Here is a 13815-nt window from a genome sequence, read left to right on the forward strand (position 1 = left end):
CATAAATACATCAGAATTATGTTGATTTTCTGAAATCCTCTCACTCCAATTATAGAAAAGAAGAAAAACAAAAAAAACTACCATCAGAATGCTCTGACAGAGAAAACATTGTTATGAATCAACACACTTCTTGAAAGAGAGGCATCGAGTCTGGAGGACGGAGACATGAAATTATGTCAGCTCTCTTCAGAGGTAATAAATACTACAATCTATAGAATATCACTAATATGAATTGTAACACCTCGTCAAGAGAAAGATAATTTAGAATCTGCAGTTGCAGAAAAATAAAGATGAAATAAGATGTCTTTTAGATGTGACATTTAAAGATAAGGAAGAAAAAAAAAAAAAAAGCAGGATCAGACAAATAATGGAATAAAAAATGGTCAAATCTATAAGAAATAAAAGAAAAAACAAAGCATTTCAATTTAAGGAAAAGTTTAATGATTGCAAATATACAGAGTGAAAAACAAAAAAGTTACAGATGCAGTCTCTACAGTTTTAAGAAATAACTCCCAACTATAGATACATGCAGAAATAAATTGTATATCAGTTTACATATTTAATTAGGTAAAATAAAATTACTGTTTAAGATTTAAAGCTGTTAATATCTGGCAAAGACATTCTGAAAATATGACAATGACTGAAAATTAGCCTACCCCTCCACTCCCAATCTTACCATTTAAAGAAAGATATTTGCTGAAATAAATACCTTATAAATAAGATCTCATGCTACAGCATCTCAAGACAGTAAGAATGTGTAATTATATAAGTTATATATGTACAAGAGTAATTATAAAAATAAGAACATTTCTAAATGCAAATTATACAAAGTTGAAGCTGGGGGACTTACCCTGTCAATCTCTGTAGGATTATTGCAAAGGTTCAACCATACTAATTTCACATGGACCATTCCACTCTCAATATCTCGGAGAGGGAGCCACTAGAAGAAAAACAAAGATAACAAACATATAAACAATACAATTTAATAATTTCAGTTTTACCTTAATATTTTTTTAACTTGAGGGCCATCAAAAAAATACAGAAAAGCAGCAGATTAGGTTTTGGAGCCAGGAATTTCATTTCATGTTGCACCCACTCAGCTGAAAAGGAGTACCAGTAGCAGTTGGCAGGATGGGGGTGGTGAACTCTGCAATAGACTGGCATTCAGTTTAGGGGGCAGTTTTGTACTCTCAGTCACTGAAACACCACAGAAATCAAGATATGCTCCTGCACATTCAGCTAACTAGATGACCCACCAGATTTTGCTAGCAAAGAAGTTTAATTAGTGCCTGATCGTCATTGATGGCTTGAGTAAAAAATAATAATAATAATAATAAAAAAGGTAGGAAAAGTTCAGAGAACAAATGCCTCTGCATATAAAATGTAAATTATATAAAGTCTGCCCAAAGATACCCAGGCAGGCAAGTGAGAGGGATAGTATCAGATTGAAAGAGTTATAGATAATAATTAGAAAGAGAACAAGAGGAGATGCAGTTAGGGTTTCCCCAATGACTTCTTCCTAATGAATCAACTATAAAAGAAGCCCTTAATTGATAAGGCAATTCTGCATTCATATGAAAGATTGTAAATATTCTTTCCAAGAATAACTGAAAAATTAATATACAAATTTGTTATGCTAATATTATGATTATCAGCACCGAAGCACCATTCGAGTGTGGTCGATGCCAATGCTGCCTCACTGGTCCCGTACCGGTGGCATGTAAAAAGCACTATTCGAGTGTGGTTGTTACCAGTGCCACCTGACTGGCTCTTGTGCCGGTGGCATGTAAAAAGCACCATTCGAACGTGGTCATTGCCAGTGACACCTGACTAGCTCCTGTGCCAGTGGCACGTAAAAAGCATCATTCAAGCGTGGTTGATGCCAGTACTGCCTCACTGGCCCTTGTGCCAGTGGCACGTAAAAAGCACCCACAACACTTTCAGAGTGGTTGGCATTAGGCAGGGTATCCAGCTGTAGAAACATTGCCAGATCAGATTGGAGCCTGGTGCAGCCTTCTGGCTCGCCAGTCCTCAGTCAAACCGTCCAACCCATGCCAGCATGGAAAGCGGACGTTAAACAATGATGATGATGATGATGAATTTTACAATTCTAAAAAGTACTGATTTCAAAATTTAATAAAAATATATTTCTTTCTGGAAAAAAATTTAAAATATCCAAAACAATTACAATAAAATAAAAATTAAATTTACTTACAGCATCCATTACACCTTTCTTGGAAACTGGTTCTATATCCAGACTGACACTAAAGAGGAGAAAGGTTTAAAGATTGTTTAATGACGAGAATAAAAGATACATGAACACATTTGTTAAACATTGCTGTAACATACTATCTCTTCACAGAAACAATACATTAAACAACACACTACAATCTGTGATGAATTCTTTTGGTAGACCCACACATGTAATACTGCCAAAGCCTAGGATTCCTCTGTAGAGCTACTAAATACTTCAGAACCTGATCAACTGCAGACCCTGCTACAAAGCTCTCAAGTAAGATTAATGTTAAAGTAATATTGGTATGGAGTTCTGACATTTAAACATAAACATCTTAGAGCACATCCAAATGAAAGCTATTGAGCTGATTGGCAAGTTGCCTCACCAACAAGCTTCAACTTTCCACTCACAAATTTCTTGTTTTCTCTCTACTTATTCTACCATAGCCTGTGCTCCTCTGCACAAATTTATCTGAATATCACCTGCATTTGACAAACCTACTTCTTTTCCTCCACTCATCTACTATAACTCACATCTTAGAATTTACCCTCACACAAAACACTAGCTTAATGATAACTAAGTTATTTACTAAATTCTTTGTTATATTTAAAATTAATTGAAAGCAACACAGAGCATCTCAACAGAAAGATGGTAACAAAAGGGTTAAAATATATAATAGAGAAACAATTCTTAACTCTTTTGATACCAAACTGCCTGAAATCACCTCTGGCTCTGTAGTACAAATGTCTTGTTTTCATAAGATTTGAATTAAAATCTTCCACCAAATTGAGTCACATTTTATGTTCCTAAAACTAGCTTAATGATAACTAAGTTATTTTACTAAATTCTTTGTTATATTTAGAATTAATTGAAAGAAACACAGAGCATCTCAACAGAAATATGGTAAGAAAAGGGTTAAGAGTAAATAAAATTATTTAGATTTTGTGCCTGAAGGTCTACTGACCAAATATGATCTCAAATAACCAACCACACACCAAGACTAAAGTGAAACAAATAAGAGAAACTATTGAAGCAAGGAGATGGAAATGGCTGGGTTGAGTTTGTCACTATAAACCAAACTCAGTTGTCAGGATCGATTTGCAATGGAAGACTTGGCTGACCAACAAAACAAACACCCTATCTATTCAATTATGCATTGTGTACAGCCTTCATGTACTACAGTCCTTTTCCTCTAAATCACCCCCCTCCCCGCACTTCATATAACGGTTAGGAACAAGCAGCTGAACAGTCCTGGTTCTGTTCAACAGAAAGTGGACAACCAACAAGGTGACTCAATGGTGACTCAACTTATACAATGTTACTTAATTGTACATGCTGTAGTAATAATAATAATTGGATTTAGTTGTACTTCTGACCACATTCCATCAGTCATATCTTGTTCTCTTTTCATTACATTCGTATATTCTGGCCCAGATTAATAGGACAGACGAGAGAGGAGGGAGAGGGGGAGAGAGAGGGAGGAGAGAGAGAGAGCATGCTTGTGATGGCTGGTGTGCAACATCCTTACTGTTAAACTTATCATACACAAAGGGTTTCAACTAACAAGTTGGACAAATTCCCTGACCATCACCATTCTCCCACTACTACTACACACAAACAATGAGAGAACCTCTACATAGCCACTTGATTTACTAGAAATAGCAGCCAAATTTTCTCAAGACTATTTTCTTCACAGAAAGAATACACCAGCCAATGTAGTACTAAGTATACAAAAAGATAATCTGGTTCACAGCTGAAACACCTTTGATCATGGCAATTTGATTGAAGCTGATCTGGGGTTAACCAACAACAGCAACAACAAAATCTTAAATACAAAAACACTTTGTAAAATTGTAGAGATGGGGAAGCACAAAGAGATTGTGGGGGTGTCATCTAAATTCAATAGACAAGCCCTGTCCTCAAACAAACTGAATAGCAGAGGGCAGAACGAAAACTGACAGGTGGTGTTTCATAATAACAGCAGCAGCTCACAGGTGACCTAAATTACTGGATTGTTTTCATTGGTGAAAAAACAAAAAGAAAAGTAGTATCTCTAAGCCTAAAACACTAAGGAAGGGCTTTAAAACTCACAGTTATGTTTTCAGCATGACATATTCGAGAAAAATGGTTGCTACACATTTACACACCCCAACACACACACACATTTTACTCATTTATTTCACTTTTTTTTGTTAACAATAAAATTGTTGGTTACAGGTTTCCAACAGATTAATCACTTGTTCTTTCTCTCCTTCCTCCTGTATCATTTCTTCAAGTCGCCCCCCCCCTCTCACTCTCTCTCATTCCCTCTTCACTGTCTTTCTCTTCTTTTCCTTCTTCTTTTGCTCAGTTTTACCACTGTTCTTTGATCTCATCTCTCTCTCCTTCTCTCTATTCAGTCTCCTCTCCACTCTTCTCTCGTACCCTAAAAACACACACACAATCACAACAGCAGCAACATCAATAACTTCATCAGCTCCTTCCTGCAACACTGTGTTGTGAAGTACAATGACAAAAGCAGAAGAGACAAGCAACAGCTGCATCATTCTGATTAAGCCTGCTTCCTTCACCTGTGGCTGCCATCAGAACCTGCAGGGATATAGAGGATCAGATTACATCAGCAAAAAAAAAATTAGCAACATGCCCAGAATTCCAGACTGTGCTGCATTCAATAAATGCCTTTATGGTGAAGTGGACAGTCCAGTCCTCCATTTGGCTGAGGAATAGTATTTCTGGAACAATGGATCGATGGATAGCTCTGACTCATTCAGCCAATTATTTGCATACCATTAGTTTGACTTCATCAGAGCTAATTTGGGGAAAAACAGTAACAATGGAAAAACCTGGCAAATTATTTCCAGTTCTGGATATTAGAAATGATAATTAAATGTCAAATTTTAATATCTTAACTAATTAATGGGAACATAAATTAAAGAAAGTATCTCATGTAGAGATGTAAAATATGCAATGGCTGACAGCTTCAAATGTTAAAAAACAAACAGCCACACTTACTTTCCAAGTTCATCATCTTTGTTACCAGGATCTTCATCAAATACATTAATGTCCATGTATTGCCCACTTTTTTCATCAATGACAGCCTAAAAACATGAAATTTATTTTTCAGTCAAAAGAATCAGGGTTTCTCACCTTCGCACAAGGTTTCCACTTTATAACGGGAGAGGTGAGCATATTTTATTGAAATGATTCCTCACCTGATTAGAGCAAGATAAAAGTAAAAAGCATTTTCACAGTTGTTCTGCGATTCCAACCAATCCAAACAATTGGCAATTCAATGAACCAACAAGGGACCTCCTATATAGGCACTCAGCCTGCCAGAAACATTAGCTAAATCTCCCTTCAATCATGCCCTACCATCTTAAAACTGCATTGAAAGAAAGCACTGAGCAGGGCAGCCTAAGCTGGAGCACGTTTTGTCACACGTACACTCGGTCAAGAGTCACTTTGGACGAAACAGCAAGAACTGAGGTTTGTCATGATTTAACACCAAGTCAACCCTCATTGAGTAAGCTTTATAATCAAAAGGAATTACAATGGTAACCCATCATTTCTTCAGATCTAAAACCACATCATCCAATGAGTCCTTCAGTGGCCTCTGCTCCTCAGAGCCGGCTGGTCACATGTCTCCTCTACTAGGACATACCCAACTCACTCTATTTCCCCTCCTCTTGCATGTGTCCTCTGGTTGCACTAATCATTTCTGGTCTTCCCTTCCCAGAAAGTAGGCCTACAGAATTCCTTTTCTGCACATGATTTGTCTGTAGCCATCAACTTGCAAACTATTAAGGTGAATGTTAGTGGTACCCAACCTCACTGGTCTTGAAGGGCCAGCAAAAGTTATGGGATTAGCTCCTTCCTCCTCTTCCAGACAAAACAAAAAATAAAAGGGTGTGAGGTGAAGCTTGAGCAGGATTTAGCTGATATTTCTATCAGGTTGAGCAACTGCATAAAAACTGGCTTGTTGGCTTGTAAAACATGAGGTGTATATAAATGCGTATATACAACATACAATGCAACAGATTATGAGGGAAATACTTGAAAATTTTATCTCTGTGCAATGTATCTAAGACTGGCAGAACTCAAAACTGTCAAAGGAATCAATCATAGGCTGATTTGAACCTGTTAACTCACTCACCACCACTGCTTACAGTGGTACTGTGTACAAATAATGCCATTTTATAAGAAGGTAGAGTTATCCATGGATCCATGGATTCTGCATTTCACTGATGAAAGAATTTGAACTCTGGACATTTAGATCTGTAAATTAATAACCAGCACTCAAAGAATATCAGACTGTTAATCAAAGAAGAGATCGATTCTGAGATCAGATAAATGCAAGATCTGTGATCAAACAGAAGGCAACAGGTTTACCCATAAAAGAAAGAAACTAAGACTTCCTTGCTTTCCTGTATGAGAGAGAGAGACAGACAGACAGACAGACAGATAGACAGATAGACAGACAGACAGGCAGACAAAGAAAAATTACCTCAAATGATTCGTCCCAAACTGGAGTAAGAGTGTTGTTCTTGGTCTTGGTTTTGAATTTTTGAGATCCAACTGGAAAAGAAAAATATACATATATAAATAAAGTAGTTCTTTTTTTTAAGAGATGAGGAATTATTTACATCTGATGGATATTTGGCTCATTTTCGATAACAATACGGTAAAATCTCAGAAGATGCTTACAAAAGAGGTAAACAACTTGACATCAATAATGTTTAACTTTATAACTTTTGAAATTGTTTTTCATGCTTCAAAAGTCACGAACGGTAAATGTCAGTTGATTTGATTAAAATGTTTGGCTATTAAGATAGCAAATTATGACTTATTCTTGAAAAAAAATAATGAAAACAAAATATATATTTTGAAGAACCAATGAGATGCTGAAGGATTATCCTCTTGACTAAATAATTTTATGGAATGCAACATACAAGCTAGAATAATACTTCCACTGTAGAGCAAGCCAAGCTCAAGTGTCCAAAGAGCCAAGATTCTACTCAAAGCAAAATAAGAAAGAAAAACATATATTAAGAGTCTGACATCTTAAAATTCTAAAATCAAACTGAAATAGCATCCTTAATCAGAGAGATTTTCAAGTAAACATTAGATGTAGATGTACTCACTCCTTAGAACAGAGTAAGGATCTGAAGACCCTTTCTTCAACACACCAAAGTCAGCTCTCTTCAGATCTGCAGCTCCAAGCATATGGATTCTCAAAACACCCTATTGAGTAAAATTATTAATAACTTAAAATAAAAATTTAAAATGCATTCACATTGATTAAAGAGAATCTTTGAAAATTCTTTCACACTTTCCCTAAACAACAAATATTAACAATAACTTAAGAAAAAAAAATCTATGAATACTTCAAAGACCTCTGTTGCTACAACATATTTGTTCAATAAAATGGTTAAACAAATTCTTAGCTTAATATGGAATTTACTTTTGATCAGTTCCAAGCTTACTCCACTCCACTAGTTTCTCCTCTTTTCATAACCCACAGGGTGCCTACCCCACCCGTCTCTCCAGGTCCTGCACTAACCACAACACCTACTCCTTTCTCCCCAGCACATCATCCCCTTGGAATCTCCTCCATGCTCATGTCTTTCCGACAAGTGTTCACTTGCAACAGTTTACATAGAACATTAACACAACTACTGTTACCATCAAATAAATTGTTAATAGCACTTCTACCCTAATTTGCATAACTATGAAGTCTAAAATACAATAGTATATATTCTGTGAAATATGAAATACAGTAGTATACACAAGTATAAAATATATTGACCCCAGTGCTCCACTGGTATTTATTTGATCGACCTCAAAGGGACAAAAGGCAAGCTCTGAAGAAATGCTGCTAAGCATTCTGTTTAGTGTGGCAATGGTCTGGCCAGCTTGCTGCTGCTGCTGCAACAACAACAGCAGCAGCAGCAGCAGCAGCAGCAGTTTCAAATTTTGGTACAAGGCCAGACCAATAATAATAATGGGATTAGCTGAATAACAACATTCTATTTCAAGAAAATAGCCATTGCCATTTATAACATATCAGCTGGACGACATAGACATGTCCAATAAATATTACTTTGCCATCAGTCAGTTCAGACTGTAATTAGAAAAATAATGAAGCTTTAATGTTTTCTAATTCAACAAGATTTACTTCAGACATAAATGAGAGATTTTGATTTTTTATTTGCTACATTTCTGTAATCAAGTGTTTCAAATCCTTTCTTTAAAACAGCAATTTTCTAAATTAAGAGTCAGACAAAACCAAATTCTACATTTAACAATGCTGTACCCACTCCCTCCCCCAACTCAAGACTTAAATTTTAGAGAAAGTCCACAACATATGGAACACTTTTAAAGGCTTTTCCTCGCTCCATTTGACAAAATTCTGTATGTTCACTTTTCTTTCCCTCTAAATACTTGTAACAACATCACGAAAAGGCTACGGGAAATCCAAGTTTAATAAAGTTTCAAGAAATTGAAAGCTTTTTAAAAAACATAAAAATGGAGAAGACATTTCAATCGCAAATTTTGTAATTTAATAACTCTCCAACAAAAAAAAAAAAAAATGCTGAGTTCCTTATTTTTGTCCCTAAAATTTTCCAAAAGTATCATTGGAGCACCATTTTCTGAATCCATTATATTTTTAGCATCCATCTTACGAGAGGATTTCAACTCAACATTAAACAAACAAAACGTAAATTACACAGTGACTGATGACGGTTAGGTGGAATAGGGCAGAGAAATTGAAGAACTTTGTCTGGGGCAGAGAATAACTGAAAGGATCCGACTGAACCTTTTAATCAAGAGTTGGTATGTTGTTATAAAGCAATCAACAACAGTCTTTTTACAGCTAGACTACATTTTAAACAGCAAACTATTATCAACCCTTTTGTAACTGCATTTTTGCTGAAATATCTGCCTCTTTATTTCAATTAATCTCAAAAATAATGAAGAATATAGTAAAATTTTAATCATTACCAAGCTGATTTTTAGGACATGAATCAGCACAAAATTTTAATGAGAAATTTTCAGACCACTTTAAAAAGGAAGTTTATATCATAGAACCAGGTTTCTGGTCATTTCTGGTGGGTTCGTAACAAAAGGGTTGGATAAGCAGAAAATGTAAATGCTGGAATAATTATTCAAATAACTGAAAAATTATATGAAAACATAAATGAATAATAACCTTTGGTAATGGATACCTCAACCTGTTGGCATCAACATTTTCTGCAAGAGGCACAGAAATACGGTTGGGAAGAACCATTATTGAAAATATTTGGTCTTGTACGATACTACGCAACATTTCACTGAAAAGACAATAAATCAAACAAGTTAAAGTCTACCAAAATACTTTCAAGCTTTCACACATTCTTCACATTCGGTGCCCATGTCTTGGTACTTTATAATATCTCACTTCTTACACAAGAATAAATACTAATTATCATTTAATTAGTTCCCAATGATTACATATTTTTTTCATCAAAAACTTATAAATATTACAAAGTTTGCCAGTATAAAAGAAGTTAACTTCAATTATTTTTTTTATAATTATCTATTCTATGCAGATCTAATGAATCTGTTAAAAATATTTGATAATATTTCAGTAGATTTTGCCCAGAAATGTTTCTGTATGCTAAAGAAGAAATAATTAAAAAAAACAAACGCAGAACTATTTCAGTGTAAAAGTATCTAACAAAAACCTTTTAAAGACTATTTTAAAATGAATATGAAATATTAAGCATTTCTATATTACCTGAAACCAGGGACATCGAAAGCATTAGCCAAACTTGTCAGGTTGAAGTCAATAGACTGAAAATAGGATTAGAAAATAAATTGTTTATTAATACAGAATAAATATGCAAATCATCATTTTAGATCTTGCTGTACACAGTGCCCATAACAATTTTTTTATCAGTTGGCAGATGCCAGCACTGATCAGCAAACAGCTTTGTTTGCTGAAATTATAAACAAAGCCAGTGGCTTGTTTAGGCTCAGAGGTGCTTCTGGCTGACAAGACACAACATGACAAAACCCCAATGGCTCAGAATCCCTTGTGCCAATAAGGTGACTGTGTTATGAATGCACTGTTGCTGTAAAAAGGAGAAGTTGCTCTCCTGTGACGTTCACAACAACTAACAGACTGGGAGCCATGGTTGGAGACAATTGCTTTCTTCACATAATTTGGAATTCTAAGAATGTCGCCTATTATGGCATGCACCAGAAGAAGGCTGGAGGGTACAAGAGCCAAAACACTGAATACCACAGCTATAATGAGGACACTAATCTAAATATGTCAGTGTGGAATAATAATTCATCATCTCAAATTCAGACAAAATATATGTGCATGCCACAAAATTAAAATATAACAACAATAAATTTGAAATTACTAGACTCCTGACCACTGAACAGGTGAATATTTTTTACTAAAGTGTCAATATATATCACAGACATGTTCTTGAATATAAGTAGCTAATTAGTTACATATGAGCATATGGTACACAAAGTTTTAAATCTCAGCTTACCGGGTTGTTCAGAAAGTAGACATTTAATCCACCAAACAGAGGCATGACATTCATGAGGGGCTTGAAGACAACTCGTAAGGTCCCTCGAATCTAGTGAAAAGAAAAAAAGCAGCATTTTATGTAAAACAATAAATGTAACTCAATGAAGACAAACAATGGATAGTAACGAGTTCTTGCTTCGGTTGTCAAGCGATGTTGGGGGGACAAACACAGACACAAACATATACACACACATACATACATATATATATATATATATATATATATATATATATATATACACACACACACATATATATATGACGGGCTTCTTTCAGTTTCCGTCTACCAAATCCACTCACAAGGCTTTGGTCGGCCAGAGGCTATAGTAGAAGATACTTGCCCAAGGTGCCACGCAGTGGGAATGAACCCGGAACCATGTGGTTGGTAAGCAAGCTACTTACCACACAGCCACTCCTGCGTTTATTGAAATGTTTACAAACTTCCAAAATATCTTTTTTCTATATGACCTGTAAGCCATCTCGATTGTAGCCAGGTCTTCTGGTCCTCCACAAATGGATCTCTATTAATTCTGCACTTCTCAACAAAGACGTTTCTGTGAGTAACTCTTTTTGCTGACAAAGCCACTCCCTTGCTGCTCATTGCCTTTCCAAGGGAGCATGTGAATGCATGTGTGTGAGTGTGTATGAAAGATAAAGAGAACGAGAGAGAATTTGTGAAACTTTTAATACCTGGAGGTCTTTAATTCCAGCAGTGATACCTTTGATACTGACAGCAACATCTGCGTCACTGCTATATCTGGAAGCAAAAAAACAATGAAAAACAAAAGTCACAAAGATGTTGATGCTGGAAAGTTTGTTGAATTATGCAGATGGATGATAGCCCTAAGCAATATCACAAAAACTATTATTTCAACGATACATGCACAAACATGAATGTGTAGTGAAGCAGTTTGCTTTGCAATCCCATGGCTCCAAATCCGATTTCACTGTACTTTGGCAATTAATTATTATCAACCTGCAAAGACCAGACTGCTCTTTCTCTAAGTCTGTTAATTAACTTGAGAAATCTTTTGCTTGGAATTACCTCCCCTTTGCACAAACAATTGCCACTAGGTTTTCTTTCACTTTTTTTTTTAGAGGGATCATTGTCGTTCAATAAGTACCAGGCAGTGAAGGGTGATTCATTTGACTAAAACCCTTCAAGGCAGTGCCCCAGCATGGCCACAGTCTAATGACTGAATGAAGCTGCTTGATATGGTCAAGAGTTGCAACAGTTGTTGATTAGGGTGAAACCTTTTTCTGAATGAGTAAAGTTTGTTCATTCAGTATTTCTCGTCATAGTTACTGAACAACAGAAACTGGGGTTAGCAGCAGGTCTTCATCCCAAACACCATCCCATCACACTCTACACCTCAATGAAGGAAGCCTCTATATATAGCCAGTCTCAATATGGCCACTCAACTTGCTAGAAACAGCAACCAAATTTCACTCAAATCACATCCTATATTGACATAGACCACATTAAATAATGTAGTCCTACATAAGACCTAAAAAGACTGGATGGTCACATATGGAATACCTGTGATCATACATCTACTTTACCTAGCCTGGGGCTAAATAAAAACAACACTTGTACTCCAGAAGACCTTATTGTAGACATGTAATTTACGTTTTCAAACTGAACAGGCAAAAAAATACTTACAGAATCTCAATATCCATGTAGATCTCGTCTCGCTTGACCCTTTCAGAATAGACTTTCACTCCACCAACTCTTGGAGGCTGAAAAGAGAAACACAGAAAACTGAAGCAATAACAGAAACTCTAGGCTTCCTTCAAAGCGATAAGAGGCCAACATTCTGAATAGATATTAATGGGGTGCAGGCACATGGCTTGTGGTTAGGGTATTCTGCTCATGATCATAAGGTCACAAGTTTAATTCCCAGTGGCACATTGTCCCCTTGAGCAAGACACTTTATTTCACGTTGCTTCAGTCCATTCAGCTGGTAAAAATGAGTTGTACCTGTAATACAAAGGGGACCAGCCTTGTCACAATATGTGTCATGCTGAATCTCCCTGAGAATTACATTAAGGGTGCATGTGTCTGTGGAGTGCTCAGCCACTTGCATGTGAATTTAACAAGCAGCTGCTCCATCAGTCAGATCAACTGGAACCCCCTTCATTGTATCTGACCTAGTACCAGATATTACTGGGGTTAGAGAATGACCTTGACACATGTAATCAAGCTGGAAGGGAAAAAAATGATGAATCATTTCCAAATTAAATGCCTGAAACTTTTTCTCCGTTGAAAAATAATTTTTTTAATGAATTTTTATTTTCTTGCCAAAAGAAAAATATTCCAATTACAATATGAAAAACTGAAGTAAGCATACAGCAATATTTAAAACTGAATACTGACATGGGTTGAACGGTTTGGCTGGGTGCAGCCTTCTGGCTTACCAGCCCCCCAGTCAAACTGTCCAACCCATGCTCGCATAGAAAGCGGATGTTAAACGATGATGATGATTGTATGCAAGTCATCACTATCACATAACATAAAATGCGATTAAATACTTTCAATGGAGTCATGCCAGACAAAATGTTTAGCAGCATTTCATTTGTCTCCACGTTCTGAGTTCAAATTCTGCCATGGTTGACTTTGCCTTCCATCGTTTGAGGGTTGATAAAATAAGTACCAGATGAGTATTGGGGTTGATGTAATCAACTTAGTCCCACTTCCAAAATTTCTGCCCTTGTGGCTGTGGTGCGATGGAGGAAGAAGACAACAAGAAGCAAAAGGACAGAATGAAGCGTTGGACCTTACCTTGCTGACCGCAGCGGGGTACACGATCGCTCCTAATCAGAACACGTCTTTCTCGTAACGTCGCTGTTTTCTCACTGGCCCCACGTGCTAGCCTTCGACTGCGTGTCACCGACTTCCGATCTGACCCTTCCGGTTTGGCCCTTCCGGTCTGGCTTCACCTCTGTTTGCCTCGCCCCTCTCCACCACAACACATAGCTCGTCACAGCCCAA

The 13815-nt window shown here is 36.4% G+C and overlaps 1 protein-coding gene across 2 annotated transcripts in view; it reads right to left on the bottom strand.

Moving 5' to 3' along the window:
* LOC106878387 (extended synaptotagmin-2) overlaps nt 1-13815 on the bottom strand; it is a 66659-nt gene that overhangs the window by 22282 nt on the left and 30562 nt on the right. For both annotated transcript variants that reach the window (XM_014927580.2, XM_014927579.2), the window contains exons 4-13: nt 12487-12563; nt 11514-11580; nt 10783-10872; nt 10014-10069; nt 9447-9567; nt 7378-7477; nt 6741-6811; nt 5249-5334; nt 2216-2264; nt 851-940 (exon numbers count right to left, since the gene is read on the bottom strand). In XM_014927580.2, coding sequence (XP_014783066.1) covers nt 851-940; nt 2216-2264; nt 5249-5334; nt 6741-6811; nt 7378-7477; nt 9447-9567; nt 10014-10069; nt 10783-10872; nt 11514-11580; nt 12487-12563 — 807 coding nt within the window. The remainder of the gene's footprint in view (nt 1-850; nt 941-2215; nt 2265-5248; nt 5335-6740; nt 6812-7377; nt 7478-9446; nt 9568-10013; nt 10070-10782; nt 10873-11513; nt 11581-12486; nt 12564-13815) is intronic.

This window comes from Octopus bimaculoides, chromosome 17 (assembly GCF_001194135.2).
Source record: "Octopus bimaculoides isolate UCB-OBI-ISO-001 chromosome 17, ASM119413v2, whole genome shotgun sequence".
NCBI classification, from domain to species: Eukaryota; Metazoa; Mollusca; class Cephalopoda; order Octopoda; family Octopodidae; genus Octopus; species Octopus bimaculoides.